Source organism: Chlorocebus sabaeus, chromosome 5 (assembly GCF_047675955.1).
Source record: "Chlorocebus sabaeus isolate Y175 chromosome 5, mChlSab1.0.hap1, whole genome shotgun sequence".
Classification (NCBI taxonomy): domain Eukaryota; kingdom Metazoa; phylum Chordata; class Mammalia; order Primates; family Cercopithecidae; genus Chlorocebus; species Chlorocebus sabaeus.
Window position 1 is genome coordinate 7,495,213 of NC_132908.1, and position 19,664 is coordinate 7,514,876.

Genomic DNA, 19,664 nt, shown 5'->3' on the forward strand with positions numbered 1-19,664 from the left:
GTATTTCAAGAATAGACTACCACACTCAGTCAGACTATCTACCTTTCAGGTGCTCAACAGCCACACGTGGCTAGAGGTTCCTCTATTAGACGGTACAGATATGGAATATTTCTGTCATCTGAGAACATTTTATCGGACAGTGTTCCCCTAAAATCATTGCAATAGACTCAGTAATGCCCACAAATCTTTCCACATCATAATCACTGGAACCTGTGAGTATTACTTTATATGGAAAAAGGACCTATGCAGACATGATTTAAATAAGGATATTGAATTGGAGAGATTTATCTATAGTGCCCAGATGAGTCCAGTGTAATCACAACAGTCCTTACAAGGGGGAGCACAGAGGCGTAGAGTCAGAGTCAGAGAGGAAGACAATGTAATAACAGAATCAGAAACTGGAGTGATGCATTTTGAAGTTGGAGAAAGAGACCACAAGGTAAGGAATTCAGGTGGTCATTAGAAGCTCAAAACCAGCAAAGAAAGAAATAGGTGATCCTCTCAGAGCCTCCAGAGCCCTGGTGACACCTTGACTTTATGTCAGTGAGAAATCAGAACTAAAAGAAAATATGTTTGCATTGTCTTAAGCCACAAAGTTTCTGGTAATTTGTTACAACAACAATAGAACACTGATAAAAACATCATTATCATCGTCATTATCTTTATCATCATCCCAGTAGACGCTTGCTTTTAGTTTGGATTCTTATAATTTTGCATTTTCACATAGAAAGTCAAAACAATTTCTTAGTTACTTGAAGAACCACACTCATAAGCAATGGAGCCTTTTTTTCTTTGAGATTTTCATATTGGCTCATGAATGATTTCTTCTCTGAGGGTGGTTATAGAGGCTTAAACAGTATGTCATGAGTTAGCAATGTCTAGTGGGGGAGCTATAATAGATAAAGGTGAGAAGAGATAATTCACACGGCCTCACTTTCCGATTTTTTGGACTGGGACGGTTGTCAATTGCAATTCTGGTTTTGAGTATGGTGTTCAGATGAGATTGGCCTTGCTGAAGACACAGGTAAGCATCCCATTAAATGCTTTTAGGTGAATCAGAACCAAAGCTCCGTTCAATATTTTAAAGGCACACTCTGGGGAGACCATCTCTGGCCTTCCTACCACTGGTGGCTAGTGTGTTATTTTCCAAGCCCGCTGTGCGATGGTGGGTGTGATGTGTCAAACTCCTTCTCTGCTCCCTCAACATGCTCCTTTCCTCCCAGGCTGGGATTGATAGGTTATGTTTTCTGGAAAATTTTCCTAACCCACTGCACATTGCCATCCAAGTCACTTCTTTTAAATAACAATAACAGCAATAATAGCACAGAGGTGTTCAGCATAGTGATAGGAAATTTACATGCATGACCTAATTTATTGTAGAAATAATCCTATGAAGGGTAGGTAATTTGTATCTCTATTATAACAGGGAGGAGCCAACACTCAAAAAGGTCATGATACTTACTCAAGGCCATACACCCGGTAAGAGGCAAAGCCAGCATTTGAACAGCAGGCCTTCTGACTCTGGAAGTGGCTTGCATTCCAAAACTCAGCAGAAGTTTCTCCTTCCCAAATGCTTGAGCTCCTTAGTATTAGGAACTGTGTTATCTACTTTTATTTTTTTGTGTTAAAATTTCTTCATTCTTTATTTTAGATACAGGAAGTACCTGTGTAGGATTGTTACATGGGTATATCGGACTGAGGTTATGAGCATAGAAGCCAATAGGTAGTTTTTGATTCCATTCCCTCCTGCCATTTTAGTAGTCCCCAGTGTCTGCCGTTCCCTTATTTATGACCACGTGTGCTTGATGTTTAGCTCCCACTTATAAATGAAAACATGTGATATTCATTTTTCGTTCCTGCATTAATTTGCTTAAGATAATTGTCTCTAGCTGCATCTATGTTGCTGCAAAAACATGATTTCATTCATTTTATGGCTGCATAGTATTCCATGGTATATAGATACCACATTTTCTTTATCCAGTCCACCGCTGATACACACCTAGACTGATTCCATGTCTTTGCTGTTGTGAATATTGCAGTGATTAACAAAGTTGTGCAGTTATCTTTCTGATATAACGATTTCTTTTCCTTTGGGTATTTACCCAGTCATGGGATTGCTGGGTTGAAGAGTAGCTCTGTTTTAAGTTCTTTGAGAAATATTCAAACAACTTTCCACAGTGGCTGAACTAATTTACACACCCACCAACAGTATATCAGCCATCCTTTTTCTCTGCAGCCTCACCAGCATCTATTGTTTTTTGACTTTTTAATAATAGCCGTTCTGACTGGCGTGAGATGGTATCTCATTGTGGTTTTGATGTGCATTTCTCTGATGATGGTTATGAGCATTTTTTCATATGTTTGTTGGCTGTGTATATATCTTCTTTTGAGATGTGTCTATTTGTGGCCTTTGTCCATTTTTTTGCATGTACAGAATTGATTCAAATTTTAATATAATTCCATCTTTAAGTTTCAGAAGTCTTCTTTTTCACATTCATTTTAAGACTACGTATTGTATACAGTGTACACTGCTTGGGTGATGGGTGCACCAAAATCTCAGAAATCCCTGCTAAGGAACTTATTCATGTAACCAAACATCGCCTGTTCCCCAAAAACCTGTTGAAATAAAAAATAAATTACTTTTTTCCTTGTCCCTTCAAAGATACTAGATTATTTTTTCGAAAATCAGAATTTCAGTGAAGTTCCTCATTTAAATTTATGTTTGAATCCTGTAGATTCTTAATAAGTACTTTGATACAGAGAGGAAGCCAATAAGAATGTTCCAGAGAAATCCTACAGAACGTGGTGTGGTGGAAAATACTAGACTGGGTCCACATTCTGTCTCTATCAGCAGTGAGTCAGTGCACACATCCTACCTTCTGGGCCTCAGTTTCCTCATCTTTTTATTTTACTTTGTTTTATTTTTGACTTAGGGTCTCGCTCTATCTCCCAGGTTGGAGTACAGTGGCATGATCTCAGCTCACTGCAACCTCCGCCTCCCAGTTCAAGTGATTCTCGTACCCCAGCCTCCCAGGTAGCTGCGATTACAGGCATGTTCCACCACGTCTGTCTAATTTTTGTATTTTTAGTAGGGATGGGGTTTCACCATGTTGGCCAGGCTGGTCTTGAACTCTTGACCTCAAGTGATCCACCTGCCTTGGCCTCCCAAAGTGTTGGGATTAGAGGGGTGCCACTGCACCTGGCCGAGTTTCCTTACCTTTTAAAAGGGGATAGTAATATCTAACTCAGAGCCCTTATGGGGATGTAATAAGGTAATAGATGTCAGTCAGTCGGGGTGTATAAATGAATCTCTTCTTCTTCATCATCATCATCATCAATCATCATCATCATCATCAATATCGTTTATCTACCCCCAAAGTATGTGTTCAAGTACTCGTCCACATTCATTGGTCATAGCAAGTCCTCAGTTTACTTGAATGTATTTACATTCCAACAATGCAAACCTTAACAAAGACTTTTTTTTTTAAATTTGGCTACTGCAGTGTTCTCATAGAAAAGACTGCAGAACAGAAAAAAAGAAACAGTTTGCATTGTGTAATTGCTTCAAATTGTATTTTCTTTTAGAAAATAAAAAATAAATCACTAGAATCCTATTGAAATACAAGTTTAAAAATTAGTTATTTTGTACTGGACACAGGACGGACTGAAAAAAATCAGGATTAGAGCTATTGGTACCCATACAGATGCAAATAAATTATTCTGAGGGTGAGCCTCCGGTTTTGTGTGAGCTTCTCTGTCTCCACTTGGCTTTGTCATGTCTCCCATAAGTGACAGTAGTCTTCTTTGTGCCTCTCTCCATGTCCACACCCTTTCCTGTCTCCAGCCTACCAGCCATTTAGTGGCCAGAGTGGTGTTTCTAAGACACAAATCTGACCATGCGAATCCCATGCCTGGAACTCTTCAATGGCCTCCCATTACTTAAAGGATCAAATCCAAACTACTTTACGTGTCATTTTTTGATTCTCTTCCTACACCCTCACTTTTATTTTCTAGCCCCAGTTCCTGCTAAATCTTCACCACACCCATACTCCAGCCATATCATCCTGTTTTCTGTGTTCTTTTATGCCCTGATGCTGAGTGTGTGCTTTTCCTCTCCCTTGCATTTGCACCTAACTCACTCCAACATCTCCTTAAGATTCCTCTCAACCATTACATCCTTTAAGAAGCATTTGATACCTCCTGGCTCTGAATTGAGAGCTTTCTTCTTTGCCCCCTATAATAATTTATACTTGTAAAATCCATGACACTTGCTTTGATCATTGGTTTTTTGGTATCTCTCTTTATCCAGATATTAATCTGCATTAGAGCAGGGACTATTTTCTTATCTCTGAATGTATTTTATATTAACGCAAAAACAAATGCTTATTGTGAGCCTACTGGGGGCCAGACACAGTGGATAAAGGTACCTCTAGTGCATTTCTAAACATAGTCAAGAACTACATCTCAAAGGAATCAGTGAATGCAGGATATCCTACCATGTGTCACTGAGACTTTTAAAAAGAACTAGTTTCTTTCTGATCAAATTCAATGGATAACCTTGCGGAGCAAGATCTAACTCAGAATGTCTATGGATGCCTTAAGCATTCTGCATACTGGAGCGTTTTCAAGAGCTCTTCTCTGACCTCACACACAGCGAATGTCTGAGCTCTGTAGGCTATTTGTAGAGAGTTTATTTCATCTTTGCAGAAAGCTGCCTAGTATAAATATTAGTCAGTTGATTTCACACAGAGTTAAAACAAGCTTTTAAAAGCCTTTTACCTCTCCTGTCCCCAAATAGGTACTTTAGACAGATTCTCTGAGACTTGGGAGCTTTGTCGGATTTGGTAGAGTGAAAGTTATGTTCTGTTCCTAAGCAGCCTTCTGTGAAGGCTGTCTTGGGGTTGGTGCTGTAATTGTGCAGAAAGGTAAAGTGAAGAATAACAAAGGTGGAGTGTGGGGTGGGATGGGGATCAAGCTTCCCTGTTCTGGATGTATCTCCATGAGCCCATTTCTAAAAATGTTCACCTTTGGTGCCAATGTGGTAGTTTGGTATTGTAAAGGAGTGGTGGCTTCAAATTTAAATAGTCTAAGTTCAATCTCAGCTCTGTTAATGAACTAGCTAATGGTGTGCATAGGTCTAACTCAGCCTCTGTGACACCTGAACCAATGAGTATAACTAGCATTGTCCAACAGAAATATAACAGTGGTCACAAATATGAATCACATATGTAGTATTTTTTTTAAACTTTCTAGTAGCCATATTAAGGCAAAACAAAATGGGTGACTTTAATTTCAATATTTTATTCAAGCAAATATATCCCAATATATAACCAAGAATAATTTTACTTACCCAGTATATCCAGTGTTACCATTCAACATGTAATCAAACTGAGACTACTAAAGAGATATGTTATGTTCTTTCTCTTGTATGATGTCTCTGAAATCTGGTGTGCAGTTGCCATTCACAGCACACCTTGTTTCAGACCAACCACATTTCAACACCCAATAACCATACATGGCTAGTGGCTACCATGTTAGGACAGCAAGGTGAAACCACAATGCTTGAGCAGATCTAGCAAGCTCTTAAGGTTCTCTGACTAGGATTACAATATCTGCTTCACAGAGAGCAAATGAGATCACATGAAAATTGTCACGTGCCCCAACTTTCTCCTCTTAAGTGTAAGTGTATAAGCAACAGATTAAGAGGATAAGATGTCACAGCATCCTTAGCTGTTTTCCTAATTGTTTCATTTCTATCACTGGACCTCAAACTCCATGAAGTAGACAATGACATCGCTCAGTACTATGTCTTCCCTGACTAGCACATAATAGATGTATTAATTTCCCAGGGCTACTAAAACAAAGAACCACAAACTGGGTGACTTCAAATACAAATTTACTGGCTCACAGTTCTGGAGGCCTGAAGTCTAAGATAACGGTGTGGATAGGGCTGGTTCCTTCTGAGCACTGGGAGGAGAATCTGCCCCATGCTGCTCTCCTATCTTCTGGAAGTTTACTGACAATCTTTGGCATCTCTTGAGTTGTGGAAGCATCACCCATTCATCTTCAGATGGTGTGCATATCTGTGTCCACATTTTCCCATTTTATAAGACACAGTCATATGGGATTTAGAAGCCCACCCTGCTCCCTACTCAAGCATGACCTCATCTTAACTAATTACATCTGCAGTGACCCCATTCCCAGATAAGGTTACATTCTGAAACACTGGGAGCTAGGACTTTAGTATTTGAATTTGAAAAGAAGATAATTCAACCAATAACAGTATGTGTTCAATAAATTTAAGTCAGATAGATGAAAAAAATAGAAATTGAGTATAAAGATAATTTTTGGCTACATTGGCTGCATTCCAAGAATATTCCATTCTGTCGAAAGAAGATGGATGTGTTAAAAATCAAATGAGAAAAAGACAGTAAGTGAAGAGGATGACTGCAGCCAATGGGCAGTTAGACTATGCAAAAACAAATGCACCAGAATCGCAACTCAACATATACTAAGGCTTTCCTTTGGCGGTGTTTTGAATTAGACATATTTAATGTCGATTATTATCAGTTTCCTTGGCATTATCTACTTCGCAGTTGTTGAGACAATTAACTACAATGACCTAAGTTGCACACAATTATTGGGCCAGACTTATACACTGTGAGTATCTGGGGGAAAAAAAAACAAACAAAAGTTCACTGCTATGCTTCTTCCCTCTGATTTACCAATCAGGCAAACGTTTTCCATATTTCCAAAAACCACTGGTTTTCCTTGAGTGCACCTTGACGTTATGCAAAACCTCTTCTTCCTCAAGTCAGTCAGGCCCTGAACTACTCTAAGCTGCAACCCACTGGGCTCAGCATTCAATCAGGCAGATGTCCTTAAAAGATCACACATCCTTAGCTACAGAAGAACAATATTTATGCACTGATCAAGCATATGAAGAATTACAGGTTATCCAGTCTCAAGTGGAGACACTAGTTGATGTATAGGCTTAGAGATCCTCATATTGGGCCACGGCCAGTTACTGAACTTGGCTTTTCAGTTGCCAAAATGGAACTGTTTGGTTTCAATTCCTTTGAACATACTTACAAAATAGTAGTAACTTCAGTAATGTGTGCTTCTTCTTAGTTGGGTTGTACTGAATTTGTAAGTCCAGTGAAGCTCTTTTTCCCCTTTATTCTGATAAGAGGTCTAGCCATTTTGTTTCAACTGTTACAATGTCCATATCCAGTTTTCTTATTCCCCCTTAAAAGTTTATGAGATGGAAATGGAGGAAACCTAGAAATGCATCATGCAACTAAGCCTATTGTTGTAGCTAGACTTGTCAGGTCATATGGATCAAAAACTTAGGGAACAGTTTGATGTATTGGAAATACTTCTAGGATTCATATCACTAGATATGATTTGGGCATTTCACTGAGCTACCTGACCCTCAGCTTCTTCCATTAAATAGATATGAATGATACCCATTCTGACTTTCTTTCAATATTGTATTAAGGCTAAAAAAGATTATGTTTAAATGCTCCCAATAACCTTTACAACCTATCCCCATGACATAGTTTGACTCTCTCCCCACCTAAATCTCATCTTGAACTCTAGTTCCCATAATCCCCACATCTTGTGGGAGGGATCCCCAGTGGCAGGTAATTGAATCATGGGGGCAGTTACCTCCATGCTGTTCTTGTAATAATGAGTGAGTTCTCACAAGATCTGATGGTTTTATAAGAGGCTTTCCTCCTGCTTTGCTCGGCCCTTCTCCTTCCTGCCACCACGTGAAGAAGGACATGTTTGCTTCCCCTTTTGCCATGATTGTAAGTTTCCTGAGGCCTCTCCAGCCATGATGAATTGTGAGTCAATTAAACCTCCTTCCTTTATAAATTACCTAGTCTCAGGTATGTCTTTACTTGCAGTGTGAGAACAGACTAATACACCCCAGCTGAGATATTGTGATGATGGTGATGGAGAAGAGAATGATCCTTTGTCCTATTTACTTAAAGTGACTACTTGTTTCCTCTGCTTATTTCTTCTATTTCAAGCATTAGAGTTACTTCCAGTGAGAAGGTAATGTCAATATGTAGCTTAAATTATCAGCCCCCTCTCTGTTCTTACTCTTCTTCCTTCTTTCCTAAGACAAGAGAATGCATAAGACAGCTTCGTCTTGGCATGTATCATTGTTGCATTTACTCTTTGATTTAATAAAATCGTGTTTGATCACTCACTCTGTGCATGCCATTCCGATAGTGCTGGGGATATGGTGTCCTATAAGACAGAACCTAGGTCTCTGCTTTTGAGAGACTTACAATCCAGTAGCCTCCAGGTCTTCAGCCCAGCTCTATATTTTATAGGTCCTATGACTCTGAAAATGTCCTCATTGCTTTCTTCTACTTTGTTTTCATTGATGCTGCCACCCTGAGTATGAGATATTCTATCCTAACATTTATCATTGCAATTGGCCTTTCTACATATTGTTTTGTCAGTCTGTATCCTACCACCTGGCTGTTTCCTGCTCACTCTTCAAGGCCCTCAGGTTAGACATCAGTTCTTCTGGAAAACTTTACCTGATAAATCCTTTCGTTTCTTACATTTCTCTTCTCGGGGCATGTACCCTATTGCACTGTAAATCTTTCTAGGCTATTCTATGACCCCTGCCAGCCTGTAGCTATAGAGGTACCTGCGCTATGTCTATCTTATTCACCAGTGTAGCCCCCAAATATAGCACAGTCCCTGCCATCCAACAGATACTCAATACTTAACTCCTGAAACAATTGTGTATCATGTTCTTGCCTATTTGGATAGTTCATTGCCTTTGCTTTCTGGCAGTCTCTCCTAATTTCATTTCTTCCAAGTCCCACTATCATTCATTTTATGACAGCCTTTTTTTTTTCAGCTGGCAAACTATGAGAGGCTAAAACTTATGCAACACACAATGAAAGACAAGGTCATATTTTATCATCTTTGCCTGTTGCAGTAACCAGATTAGACATCTTTCTACAAGTGAGGTGAATGCAAGCCAACGATATTTATCATGTCAAACACCTGATTACAATGTGCAAAAGAAAAAGAAGGAACCATTAAAGATACATGGACAAGCACCTGCCCTTAAGGAGCTTACAACATTATGGGAGGTCTCCGGTTTTCATGTAAGAAAATTGAATAATTAAAAATACAGGCAGATGCTTGGCTTTGTACATCCTTTATAAACAATGTGGGGGTGGCAGGTAGTTGCTAAGTTTTCACTATATCATGCCTCCACAAAGCCATTGGATTGTTTAGGCTATGTTTAGGTACCTAGCTTTGAGAAGGGGCTGAAGAAGAAATCGAAGGTATAATTAGTGGTAGTGGGGCACAAACTTTTTTGATGGGTAGAAAAATTTACAATGTGGTATAAGAAGAAATGATTCTCAATTGGCTGGGAGTAGTGGCTCATGCCTGTAATCCCAGAAATTTGAAAGGCCAAGATGGGCAGATCATCTGAGGTCAGGATTTGAGACCAGCCTGGCCAACATGGTGAAACTCCCTGTCTACTAAAACTACAAAAATTAGCCAATTGTGGTGGCAGGTGCCTGTAATCCCAGCTACTCGGGAGGCTGAGGCAGGAGAATCGCTTGAATCTGGCACACTGAGGTTGCAGTGAGCTGAGATCGCATCACTGCACTCCAGCCTGAGTGACAGAGCGAGACTCTGTCTCAAAAATAAAAACATAAATTATTCTGAATTTATCCATGTCCAAGATGATGGTATCCACTCCTTGCACTACTTTGTAGCTAGAATGTTTACTTTTCTCTTCACAAGAACATTCCGTCATCTGTAACCTAATCCCAGTGGGGAGGGTATATGATTCTCCTTTCATCAGTGTGACTTAATGGTCCCAATTTTCCAAATCTATCAAGAGACCCTTGGTGACATTATTAGTGGGATGCCGTAGTCAGCAACATTCATGGGGGAGTTGCTGTCTCTCTAAGCTATTTGGTTCTGTTTGTATGTATAAGGATTTCCTCTCTTACGAAGAAAGTTGTCTCACATTAAATCTATCAATTTTCTTCTTTAGAAGCAGACAGAGAATACTCTGGACAGCTATGATGGAATAAGTCACATGGCGATATTATCTCAAATTATATCTGTAGGGTAACTGCAAGCCAGCTATTTAAGGGGACAGAATCCATCCTTTTCCTCTTGTGGATTTGGTTAAATGTAGTAGTATTAGCAAATAGCACAAGTCATCTAAATTTATCTTGAATATGAATTTGACACTGATGTTACTCTGGTGGTAGTAGTAAGAACTTTTCCCCCTTTAGAAAAAGTGGGCTGGTAAAAGGAGTTGGATTATGAAAGTCTGTTGAGGATTGAGGCTTCCTTTATACCCAGGAGGCGGAGAATCCCTATTGAATTAAAATTCAAAATGCATCTGTCTGTTCTTTGCCTTACAAAAATTCACTTTTGCCAGTGTTTATTTGCAGAGTTTGATTTTCTACTTGTCCATCTGCCCTTCTGCCCATACAAGTATATCTTTGACAGTGATGGGCAGCCCCAGCTGTCACTCAGGAATGGATGGCAGTGGTGATGGTTGGTTGGTATTGATAGCCAAGTACTTACAACAGCCGTGCTTTCTGGTCTTGATAGTGTATTATAGTTATGCAAGAGGTTATCATGGGGGGAAAATGAATGAACGGTACCCAAGACCTTCTTCTACATTTTTTGAAACTCTGTATAATTATATCTCTTTGATTATTCAAAAATAAAAAGTTGAAAATAATGGCAGTCATAGGCTAGGCTCTGGGCTCAGAGTTGGGTTGGTATAAATTTCTTCATTCAACCGTCATGACCTGAGATAATTTTCTTAGCCTCTCAAAGCCTATTATTTATGAAATGAAGATAATGTTTTTGCCTGTATCATTGGGCTGTGGGCTGCATTGATGGAAGTTCTATTTACAGAACATTTAGGGCAGTGACAAGCATGTGGCTTCAGCCCTTCTAATTGTATTATTGTTATTATCAAGAATGTTATCAGTAACACTATCATCATTAACGTGATTAACCTACCTGGGTTCTGGATCTTAGGATGGCAGGAACACGGTCTTGTGCCTTTTTGGCAACCTCTAATTTTGCCTAGGATACTAAAAGGCTTTGTTAGAATGTCTCAAAAATATTTTATGGTGAATTGTTCCACCATAGCTCTCACCAATATCACCTCTTATCTTAGCCCACAAAAAGGTCAATTATAGATAAAGAAAAGGACCTCACTGTTCGAGAAAGACTTAGATTTGAGGTCTGAATTTGCATTTACTCACTTCAAGACCTTATGTTTCCTTATCTGTGAAGTGGGTGCACTAAAAATGAGTTTATTACTCTAGCTTCTGTGGAGATGAAGTGAGATTATATATATGTATACACATATGAAGTGAGATTACACATATATACACACACATATACAGATATACATATACGTATATACACACACGAAGTGAGATTACACATATATACACACATATACATATATACACACATACGAAGTGAGATTACACATATATACACACATACACATATATACATACATACATACATATATATATATATATAAAAAAATCTCACTTCATCTCCACAGGAGCTAGAGTAATAAACTCATTTTTAGCACACCCACTTCACAGATAAGGAAACATAAGGTCTTGAAGTGAAAAAGTGCAAATCCATACCTCAAATTTAAGTCTTTCTCCAACAATTATGTCCTTTCCTTTATCTATAATATGTGTATATACGTGTGTGTGTGTGTGTATATAGTGACTAACATTGTTTGATACTTAGAAGGTGCTCGAAGAATACCAGGTGCTCTGGCTGTTAGTTTATATTAATAACAGGCAATAATAAGGCATTTGCAGCAATTTCACAGACAGACAGGTGAAGCCCTATGTGGCATGCCTTTCTGGCAAGAAATGCTTCAGTGCAGTGTTTGGATATTCCAACGGGGAAACTTTTTCAGTAATGCAGGGCAACAGTGGATGGTTTTGACCTTGTGCTCAGTGCCCCGAGGTGCTGAGTGAGTCAGAACATGTCTCAGTACTAGTAAAAATGAAGGGACTAGCTTGGGATTCATTTTTTATTCAACAAAACATTTTGAATGCTTTTGTATGTGTCTGTGTGTGTGTGTGTGCTTGCATGTGTGTGCACCTCAGACACTGTTTGAGATGCTTGAGGCAACAGTGATAGACAAAAAAAAAAAAAAAAAGGAAACCAGACGAGGTTCCTGTACTCATAGAGTTCACAGTCCCGTTGAAGATGGACACCACAATGTGTATATAATGTCATACTTTGACAGGGGTTTTAAATGGTAAGACAGGGTCCTGTGAGACCCTGGAAAAGTGAGAAACTCCATCTTCCTAAGTGCCTGATGCGTTGGTTGGGAACTTCACTTGTTCTGGATGTGGCTAATTTTTTAAGGGTTAACCATGTTTCCCTTTGGAATTATCACCTCAGAAGTGACCATATCCAGGTCTCTGACTTACACAAAGTACCATAAATATTTTATTGTCAGTGACTTTTAAAGAGTTGAGAAAAACAACCTCTCCATTGCCTTCTGTAACTCCAAATGGAATATCAGGATGGAACATTTTGCAAACATAACACCTCCTCACTGCAAGTCGGCCGCCCACTCGGTTGGCTTGTGTTTCTGGGGCTGGTGTTTGTCAGCCATGGCAAGATGGCTTCCATCCTCTATCTGTGCTTCCCTATTGAGGCTGGGGAAGTGAAATGAGACAGGTAGCTTTGCTAGAATCTGTAACATGGATTCTGTCATCTTTGTTGTTTGTTGGATTCTATGAATTATGGCTTCAGCAGAACTTCAGAGTTCTTTGTTCAAGAGATAATTTTCTGGCCAGGTGCAGTGGCTCACGCCTGTAATCCCAGCACTTTGGGAGGCAGAGGCAGGCGGATCACGATGTCAGGAGATTGAGACCATCCTGGCTAACACAGTGAAACCCTGTCTCTACTAAAAATACAAAAAAATAGCCGGGCGTGGTGGTGGGCACCTGTAATCCCAACTACTCCGGAGGCTGAGTCAGGAGAATTGCTTGAACCCGGGAGGAGGAGCTTGCAGTGAGCCAAGATCACGCCACTGCACTCCATCCTGGGCAACAGAGCAAGACTCCATCTCAAAAAAAAAAAAAAAAAATTCTGTAAGCTGGCGTAGTTATCAGAACAAAAGTTTATATGTTTATCTAAATGAGGTCAGATTTGAATTCATCTCCAGGTATTTAAGAATATACAATGTAGGATTCTGACAGATTTGGGCACCTAGCACTAATAAGTTGTGTGAGCATGAGCAAGTAATCCCACCTAGCTTGAAAAAGAAGATAAAAAGACGCAGCACATTGGATTCTTGTTAAATGAGGTAATGTAGGCAAAGCTACTTTGTTGAATTTTGTATGCTTGGTGCTTAGAACAATAATCAGCTCATAATCGGTGTGCTGATTATTTCTTATCCTCATTACCAGACATCATCATCACCATCACCATTATTACTATCACCACCACCACCATCTTCATCTTTATCTTATTATGGATTCAGTAACAAGAATTCTTCAATAAGACCACACTATGTTAAAATTCTTGTTCTTTCCCTTACTAATGTACTAGATCCATGTGTTGGAAAGTATTTTTCATTTGTTTGACACCTCAGTTTCCTTATCTGCCAAAGGTACCATAATGAGTTTAGTATTCACTAAAGTAGGTTAGAGTCCAACACACATCACTTCTTCCTGGATTCTCTAGAGGAAGAACTTCACTGGACTAGAAGGAGGACCAATTTTATCTCCACAATGGGACGTATGTGCATACAGGAGTTTCTAGATTCTAAAATACATTCCAGTAGATTTTTCCCTCTAAAGCATCCTAAGAGTCTCACTGTGAAGAATAATATCTATTACTATTTATATTTTAAGAATAAGGAAACTGGGTCACATATTCAATGACTTGCCAATAGTTTCACCATTATGCTCTTGATGCCTCGATATTTGACTTTGATTTCATAGTCACGGCATTAAAAGGTTAGATAGTAACTAACACTAGAAATTACCTGGCCCAGCATAGTGGTTTTTTCCCATTTATTTATTTTTACCACAATTCATAAAAGATTTTACACTCTGAACCCATTCCTCCACATAAAGTTTTCATGAAACAATACAAACTCTTAACTATTTTATTCTTCTCTCATGTGTGTAGTTCATTTCATTTAAAAAATGTTGATATGATGATCCCCTACATGGGTCTTACAGCCTAAGAGATCAGACTGACAGTTCTCCAGGATTGGGTATCAGAACTATCTGGGGCACCTTTTGACAGTGCCCGTCCCTGGATCCTACCCTCAGAGATCCAGAGGTAGTAGGTCTGGTGTGAAGCCTTGGAATCTGATGTGTGTGGTTTTTTTTTTTTGTTTTTTTTTTTTTTGAGATAGAGTCTCGCTCTTTCGCCCAGGCTGGAGTGCAGTGGTGCAATCTCAGCTCACTGCAAGCTCCGCCTTCTGGTTCACGCCATTCTCCTGCCTCAGCCTCCCAAGTAGCTGGGACTATAGGCGTCCACCACCACACCCGGCTAATTTTTTGTGTTTTAAGTAGAGACAGGGTTTCCCCGTGTTAGCCAGGATGGTCTCAATCTTCTGACCTCGTGATCCACCCACCTTGGCCTCCCTAAGTGCTGGGATTACAGGCATGAGCCACCGCGCCAGGCCAGAATCTGATATTTTTAAAAGAATACCCAAGGAACTCATGTTCCACTGACTAAGGACCCATGTTCTGTCGCATCTCTCTGATTGTTTCCACCTGAAACTCTAACTCTTTCTCTATTTAAGTCTCTTTTTCTTTGCTTGTTGAGATAGAGTCTCACCTTGTCTCCCAGGCTGCAGTGCTGTGATGCAGTCTTGGATCACTGCAAGCTCCATCTCCCGGGTTCAAGCGATTCTGGTGCCTCAGCCTCCCAAGTAGCTGGGATTACAGGCACCTGCCACAATGCCTGAATAATTTTTGTATTTTTAGAGTAGAGATGGGGTTTTAGCAGGTTGGACTCAAAGTCCTGACCTCAAGTGACCCGCCCGCCTTGGACTTCCAAAGTGCTGGGATTACAGGCATGAGTCACTGCGCCTGGTTGGTTATTTCGTCGTCGTTTGTTTTTGAGTATTTTCTCCATTATTCCCTAGGACATTAATGCTATCACCAGGGAATTGTCCGTCTTGGTCTTGTCTCTCTTTCCCAGGTTGGAGGACAGAATTTGGCTTCTCCGTTGAGGACAAGAGCTTATGGTTTGTGCGAATGGCTGCTGTCCTCACATACTGAGCTGGAGTCTTGTGAGACGGGGCCTCTTGTCCTCTGTGGTTATGTGGTTAGAGAGGGGAGCTGACACATCCCTTTGAAGAATCTGAAAGGGCTGCTTGTTTTAACTCTCACTCTGTGATGCATTGCAGAGATCCCCAAAGTATGATCGGAAATGGAAATGTAAGGACGGGCACAAATACTGTGTATCCAGATTTTCTTTCCAACCTTGAAGAGCTGGGAATTAAAAAGAAAAACATCGCCCAGTGGCCACCTGAACTAGAACCTGCAAAACAGACAAGCAGGAAGGTTGAATTCTTCCAGGCGGTCCCTTCCACCCTCACCTCCTCCTCTGTTATACCATTTAATTACAACTTTAATCGCTTCAGAAACCCCCTCCATTCCCTCCAGTAGGGGAAGATCTCTCTTTCTATAGCAAGGAGGCTTGGTGATAAGCAGCTATCTGTAGGAAGGGTGGATGGGACTCTCAGAACCTCTCCCTCGACAAGCAAGAAAGACATGAGCAAATAATAACCGAAATTGTTTTGACATTTCACTCTGGTTGTTGTAGTTTTCATAATAAAGGAAGAACAAAGTATTTGCAGCTTTAAATAAAGAGGCTGCGTTTGGCATTGATGTGGGGTTTCACTGGGGAATTTTGTGTATGAGTTCTTGTTTTTGCTCACTGGGAGAGAAAAAAAACGGTAAGCCATGAAAAGACAAAAGTCCAAGAAAAGGAGAAAGCAAGACCCCTATACTTTTTATTCATAGCATTTATCACCACTGGAATATTGTGGTCATCTTACTATTCATTTTTTTGTTTCTTGAAGTCTGCTGCTGCACTTGGCTGTAAGGTCTGTAGGGACAAAGATGGTTTTGGATTTTGCTTATCGTTTCATTAAATGTGAATGAATGAATTCATTTACATAATGCATACTATGAGCTAGGCCGTGTGTGTGTGTGTGTGTGTGTGTGTGTGTGTGTAGTTTTTGGTGATTTGATTTTTAATTAGATCCTTACAATAATATGGTGAAACTACTCATCATTGGTGCCATTAAACAGAAGCAAAAACTAGTGCCTGGAATATCACAATAACTTATCTAAGATTACACAGCCAGTCTGCAAAAGAGCTGGATTTCAAAATCTTCCAAGTCATCATCAGTTATGGTATTTTTAAGATCAATTTGCAGTTAACCACACAGCTTTGTTACAAATTCATGCTCTCTGATGTTCTCACAGTATTTTAAAAAATTTACCTATTGCGATCTGTCTATCTCTTTAAGCTTTTTTCATCCTTCCTCTATCTCTTCCCTTTTATCCCTGAATGTTTGCCCTCCCCTCTTCAGAAAAAATAAAATAAGATAGTAGCTAGCTCCCTGCTGGATTTTATAACTTTGCATACCATATATTTAGTTTAGTAATGAAAAATTCCAGCTCCAGGCGATGCACAGAATCGTATTTCTAATGTTTTTTAAACAGCTATTAATGTGGTCGAGCACTGGGTTTTTTTTTCTTTTTCTTTTTCTTTTTTTTTTTTTTCCCTTCCTCCTCTATATAATCATCTGCTCAGTGGTGCGCTGTGAAACTGAGAGTAGGAGCCAGAGGAGGAGCAAGCTGTGATTGATGGGCCAGGCATTGCTGGCAGAAAAAGTCCCATCTGGGTTGCTTTTGGGAGCAGTCAGATGTTGAGGGGGAGGTCAGCCAGGCGGCCTCAGCCCCCCACCTTCCTCAACACCCCAATCATCCACACATTGCACAGTGCGCACACCCTCGCTCGTAATTGAGGCGTGCTTGGGGCAGATGCTTTGTGGTGTGGGACAAGAACAGCTGCTAAGTTTATGGAGGAGAAAGGAAGCAGGATGGTGCAGCAGGTATTTTTTTTTTTTTTTCCATTTAATCTTTCACTCAAAATTGTGATTTGAATGAAGCTGAAAGCTTTTCTTGCGTTAAGTCTGTGCTGTCTGTGACATGGAGCTTGCTCCTTGAATCATGTCCGGGGAAAGGAGAGGAGTTTTGGTGACGAGTGTGTGTGTGTGTGCGCGCGCGCGCGTGTGTACGTGCGCGCATGCGCTTTCTGCTTGATGTGTGGAACTGAGCGGGTCTTAGAACCAGCAGGTTAATGGTGTCCTTTCACATTTTTCTTCTTTGTTTCAATGCCCCTAGGGCATGATGCCGTTTAGCTCAGTTCGGTTCAGCACAAGAGGGTTTCTCTGAATATGCGCGATTTCTTGCCAGAGAAGTGGCGTAGACCATGCTCCTAAACTAAAGTAAAACAAACTATCAGCAAGACTGAAAACTGCAGGCAACCACCAAGAATGGATAGTTTTCCTCCAGTGAGTCCGTGCTGGTGGGGGGTCCCACTGCAGGAACCGTTGCTTTCCTGGGCCGTGTGGACAGATACAATCAGCTGGCTTATTAACTTTTGACAATTCCTGTGCATTTCTTCATTATAAGGGTTGAGTTTAGGCCAGAGGAAGTTCTCCACAGCAGGAAATAAACTGGGGAAAAATAAATTCCAGATGCAGAAAGGGAAGGTGTGCTCAAGAAGTTTGACTATAAAGGTGGGGAAACATAGGCGTGTGAGTGTGCACGCACACATACCCACACACGAAAATACTTGTCTATTTTAAAGTCCACCTAGACAGCTATGAAAGCAGGTACTTTGCCTTGTCAGTGAAAGTCAGGTAGTTACATGGAAAAGAATAGACCCATTTCATGTTCGGCCACTTAAAGATTATTTTTCAGTTGAGATACGGTTTGCATTAGATTTTGAGCCAAAAGATTTTGCAAAGCCTGACTGGCTACCGCTCTTGGTTGTCTTATTAGTTTCTCAAAACTAGTTGATTAAACCACTCAGGGCAACAACTGGGAGAAAGGCCATGTTATGGAGAACAAAAAGAACAACAAAAAAATCCTCTCACTTTTTTTTCTCTCTGACTCTGTCTCCTGAGTCCACTTCAGAGAGAAAATTCAGGGTTCAGGATATTTTAGTGACCAAAGAAATTGTCTGAGCATCAGAAGAGTGGCCCTCTGATTGTGTGCATACAAGAGTCGGCACACTATGCTAATAGTCAGATTGCAGTGTTTGTCTTAAAATAGCAATGATAGCCGGGCTATTTCATGCTTCAGTAAAATATTTAAATTGAAATGACTTTTTTTTTTTTTTTTTTTTTTGCTTTTAGGAATCAGACTTGGTTGCATTTTAATAATCCTTTTGCTCTTGGTAACTAGAGTGAAAACTACACGTTAGAGTGTCTTAAGTAATGATAGGTTTCCATCCTGCTGTCATTGAGTCGCTCTCGTTGACTGAGAGGTTTGGTGACTGGGGACAAGAAAGTTTCTTCTAAGTTTATCCTAATAAATGTTGTTTATTTCAAGGTTCTAGTCAGTTCTACAGCAGCAATAGTGGGTTTTAAAGCATGAGAGCTTGGCCTCCTTTCATCCTCTTTTTGTGTACTGAGTAACAACTCAAGAAAGTCCAGGCACTGAAATTAAACGTTAAGTTTGCAAAAGCTTCCGAAGCGTTTGCTTGATGGTGTGGGGAGCAATTGCAAGGCATATCGTTCTGCTCATCAACTAGGAACACCCACAAGCACCCTGACTGCAGATATCAGAAACTCTCTGATCATTCCACTTATTTAGGGAAAGGTGGGGACTTGGCATTGGAGTAGAAGAAAGAAGGTGGCTTCTGCAAATGAGGGAATGTCTAGCCAGAATGCTCCAAATAATTTTGCCTGTCACTGTCCCCTACATGAAGTTGGCTTCAGTTTCCAACCCAGGAGGCTGTTCGCGTGCCTAGGATTTGCTGTGACCTGGAGTTGAAAAGGTGCCCTTAATGTCAATGTATTTTTCCAGAAAATACATTTCAGCAAAACTAAGAATCCAGGAACATCACTAGGGAGGAAACAAAGACATCTCTGGAGCCAATTGAAGGTGAAAAATAATTCCATAGGAAGTACAATGGTCTTAATTAAATATTAGCTGTAATTAGCCTAAAGTGCAAATGTTGGGAATATTAATTAGGGTCTCTCTGGAACGGCTGTCAGTGTTAATAAGTTACTGTAGGGGGGTCCCACCAACATCTGTTTGAGAACTGTAGGTACAGGATGAAATCTGGAGCCCCATGTTCCTGGATGCTAACTGCAGGCTCCTTCGGTGCCATGGCTACCCTAGAGCATGGTGTTCTGTGTTTGCCAGAATTGCACAACTCATGATCGAGGTGGGTGGTTTGCATTGGCACATGTGATGCCCCCAGCTGGCTCTTGCCTTTCCTCGGATAGCCTCAAAGCATTTCAAAGTCAGGCCTCAGGCTTGAGGTAGTGCAGAAGTTTCCCAGGCTGCTGCCCCACTCCTTTCAAATGGTCACCA

General features: G+C 40.4%; 1 protein-coding gene across 31 annotated transcripts in view; it reads left to right on the forward strand.

Moving 5' to 3' along the window:
- Positions 1-19,664, forward strand: part of RBFOX1 (RNA binding fox-1 homolog 1) — a 2,485,439-nt gene that overhangs the window by 2,266,759 nt on the left and 199,016 nt on the right. The window contains exon 1 of one of the 31 annotated variants that reach the window (XM_073015157.1): positions 16,850-17,167. The exons of 26 other annotated variants lie outside the window; for them this stretch is intronic. In XM_073015157.1, coding sequence (XP_072871258.1) covers positions 17,135-17,167 — 33 coding nt within the window. In that variant the 5' untranslated portion in view covers positions 16,850-17,134. Of the gene's footprint in view, positions 1-16,849; positions 17,168-19,664 lie in introns of those variants that run through there. 4 more of the 31 variants (XM_037989534.2, XM_073015162.1, XM_073015161.1 and 1 more) reach the window with 4 other exon arrangements.